General features: G+C 34.3%; 1 protein-coding gene across 1 annotated transcript in view; it reads right to left on the reverse strand.

Annotated features, from left to right (window-relative positions):
• RYR2 (ryanodine receptor 2 (cardiac)) overlaps positions 1-3637 on the reverse strand; it is a gene marked incomplete at both ends in the record, with an annotated part of 182510 nt that extends 178873 nt beyond the window's left edge. The window contains 3 exons of the mRNA XM_008945486.1: positions 1463-1575; positions 2709-2787; positions 3513-3637. Coding sequence (XP_008943734.1) covers positions 1463-1575; positions 2709-2787; positions 3513-3637 — 317 coding nt within the window. The remainder of the gene's footprint in view (positions 1-1462; positions 1576-2708; positions 2788-3512) is intronic.
• Positions 3638-3998: the final 361 nt, after the last annotated feature.

Here is a 3998-nt window from a genome sequence, read left to right on the forward strand (position 1 = left end):
AGGAATCCATCTGAGGAACTTCTCACCCTTAGAAAAAGTGTTCCTCATCTGGATTGAATAGAGCCTGTTTGATCTCACTCTCTGAAGTGGATTCATAAAAAAATAACTTAATCTCTCCACAGCCCTAACTATTGTAAAACGTACCAGTTGCTACATCACTTTAAGTGTTGTAGAAAATAGGGACTATAAGATGACACTACACTCAAAATGAAAATGCTGTCATTATTTTCTAAGGTACATCCTTTGAAGTTATGTTGTAGAAAGCCCAATAAAGACAAACAGTGTGAGGCAGAGAGACTGATTTTATGACAAATATTCACTCACTAGTAACTGGCTAGCTCAGTCTTCATCAACTGTTTGAATTTTCATAGAAGTATCATTGCTTTATTTACAGTGCTAATATAGCTACTGAGTAGGTAGCAAAACCACAAATATTGTTATGATAGTGAAGCTACGTAGTTCACCAGCTCTTAATTTAGTCTGAAAAAAACATCGGTTCATAAAAATGTGGGGGATGAGTGTATGTAAGAGCAAAATTAATTTGCTGAATCCTTGCTCCTTCTTACTATCAAACTAGAGCTACATAACAAAATAGGTTTAATAACAATTCATTAAAATCTAGCTCTAAGCCAATTTTATACTATAATACAATATCAGGAACATAAATTTGTCTCTTTTCTCTCTACACTGAAAATACAATTTATTTTTAGTATATTTATATTTTGCATGGAACATGCAGTATATGTATTAACACCACGTGTTAAGGAAAATGAGTCTCTGCAGTCAACTTCATGTCTCTCATATAAAAGTACATATGACAGCCTTGGGAATCAATAGGTGAGGCACAAACCCTAAATACTGTAAAAGCCTGGGCTGATTACTAATTAGAGGACACAAAGTATGAATCTAGACATACACCTGCACAGAAACACAATCTGGAGCAAAGTTCAACTTCAACAACTCAACAATTCAATACATTTCAAAGAAATTCAATGTCTTTAAATAAACACTATTCATTAATTACATTTCTCATTAATTTTGTCCACAATAAGTTGCTTTTCTAGTAAGTACAATTACAATTCTCATAAAAGTAGTTAGAAAAAAAAAATTCAAATGTCAAGATCATCAGAAAGTTATCAGAATGTCTACTTACAAAAAATAACTCACTAAATGAGTTACTAAGCTCTAATTAGAATGTATAATTTTGTCAAAAAGGAAAAAATATTTCTAAGTTTTATTAAGCTCTTCACTTTTTCTGAATACTGTAAAAAACTCAGAAATGTTTCATAGCATAAAAAAAGTGAATATCTTCAGCGTCTTGGCTTGCAAAATGGTATCAAATATCAATTTAAACACCTTAAGCTATACTTTTATGGAGGTGGAAATGTAAACCAGACTTTATTATTAACATTTTTTTTTTTCTGTAGAGGAAGCACTTCATAGATATTCCTACAGAACCTACCAAATATCTTTCTGAAGAGACACTGACTAAAATAAGATCATCTCCAACACGCACTTTTTCTCCTTCTGATCGTTGCTTGGAAGCAGGATGGATGGTCCACCAGCATGCCTCACCTATATCATTATTGAGTAATAGCAGAGAAAGAAATTAGAAAGAAAATGTCAAACGTTACTGCCATTGGTTTCACATTTACCTCAGTCCTAAAGTTGTAATCCAGTTCAGTTGTGTAAACCAAGTGCCTATATGTTTTTAATAACTAATGTCAGTCCTACACCACCTTCTCAAACTCAGCTGCAAATAATACACATATGCAGAAGAGAGCAAGAGTTCTGGAAAAGTGATTCCAGAGCTGAGTAAGGAGGCAGCTCTCTGTGTTCTCTAAGCAACTTTGTCCAGACTGCTTTTGCCAAGGAGCTTTCCTGCCACCTTTGTTCCAGGTTCTGGGAAAGACACTGAAGAATATTTCACCAAGAATTAGAACAAAAAAAAAAAAAAATTAAGCAATCCATCACTAAGGGCAATAAAAATAAACACCTACAATATCCCTTAAAATAATATTTGAAACTTCTCATAAACCCAAATTCAGTTATGTTCTTCCACTCCTACTAACTGTGTCTCTAATTCCCCAGAATATGTATAAGTATTAAAGTCACAAATTCTGCTCCCATGATAAACCTTGTTTTCAGATACACTTCTTGAACAAAGAACATGACTTTCAGAAAAGATTTCTTTGATCTTGGAACTCTTCAATTGTTGCTGTTATTACTATTACTTCTAGCTAGAGCACAGCTTTAAAAAACAAGCAAACATTATTTCTAGTTAAACAATTACACCAAAATGATGGCATCGTAAGAAGCTTTATCAGTCTGAAAAATACAAACAAATCTAAGTCAGCAGCAGTTCTAAAACGTTAATAGAATATTTATTTAAAATAATACAAGTTTAAATTTTTTTCAGCAGAAGGGTTCTACAGAATAACAACTGGGGAATATTCCTTTACTTCTATTCAATAGCATAAATTTATATTTAAATATCAATAGATGTGTTTCGATCTCACAGAAAAGAAAGTACATGATCTATTAGAAAATATAAAGATAAGATATTGAAGGTATAAACTACAGAATTGTTTCTGTAGTCCTTAAAATAGTCTGAAGTTTTACATGATTTATATGCATTTATAGGTCTCTATTCTGATTTTCAGACTGAAATCATTGTTCATTACATAGTTGTTCAAGCTAGTGTTTACCTGTTGTGTCCTCTTGCAATCCTACATCAAATGCCAGCTTATCCATTGACGATCGAGATGTAGAGAGGCAGCACAGATACTGTCAAAAGAAAACAAGCATGCATGATCAGTTCTGCTCACATCTGAAAATCCACTGAAAGATAAAACCATCAACCTACTAACACAGGATTAACTATTCTTAAATTATCTCCACTGCTTACTATCACGAACATATACGCCTGATAAACTGAATGGTACTCAGGGAGACTTGACAAAGATGCATGTTCTAAAATAAACTCTCAGTCTATCCAGGTTATCTTTCCACTCAGATAGGAATAGTGAAAGTGGAAAAAAGGAGCTGGCTGCATGAATTTTCAGCTTCATGAAGCCTCACTTGTGGTTAAGGATTTTTGAACCCATACAATTTCATCAGGGAATTGAAAATATCTGCACGAAGGAATTTCCTTTACTATTCAGTCTCCAATGTAAGTTCAGGTTGCCAGCTGTGGGATTCAGTCTCAGCTTATGCAATATGCAATATCTAAGGGAAAAGAAATGAGAAACCACCAACTCAAAATACACTGATGAACAGAGAACTCATCATTTTTTTAACCAGACTTAGTTTTAGCACTTACCCAGGTATGACCAGCTTAGTTTCAAATTTCCAAGCATCTACCCTTCACAAAGGTTTCCATTACAGGTAAAATGCCTATTTGATGTGAATAACTCTCCAGATACCAGCACATGGGAATAGTCTAAACACTTTTGAACATGACTTTCATAGAAAAAAAGAAATCTTTGCTACTCTCAGCTCCTGTTACATACCATGCCGCTGTAGGAATGGCGCAGCAAGATTGCATGCCCGTAGAGTAGTGTTCGATGACCACCACCTTGTGCAGACTGAAAGATAAAAAGAAGTGATATACTGGTATGTTGTAATAAAACTGATCCTTGTGAGAAAGAAAAAAGTCCTCATTTGATTGTCTCTGGACAATCTGTGACAGAGAAGCCAATTTCCTGACAAAATGCTATTAAGGGATTACTTCGAGATGGTTGTTTTATGAGTACGTTCTCTAGTTTTGATTGTGTTTTAACATACTGACCTTTCAAGTCCTGGGGACAAATCCAAGGTAGAATTTGGACAGGTGAATCTGGAAGTGTTCAATTCACTGATGAGGGAAAATGGTGTATTCTGTACCATAATCTATTTGGTATAAAATACAATCCAGAAGCTTGAATCCTTCACAAGCAGCCTCTAGAGAAGAGCAGCTTTGATGCATGTCACACTGCCCTCTACAATCTTATGTATTG

The sequence above is a fragment of the Merops nubicus genome, unplaced genomic scaffold, assembly GCF_000691845.1.
Source record: "Merops nubicus isolate BGI_N331 unplaced genomic scaffold, ASM69184v1 scaffold788, whole genome shotgun sequence".
Classification (NCBI taxonomy): Eukaryota; Metazoa; Chordata; class Aves; order Coraciiformes; family Meropidae; genus Merops; species Merops nubicus.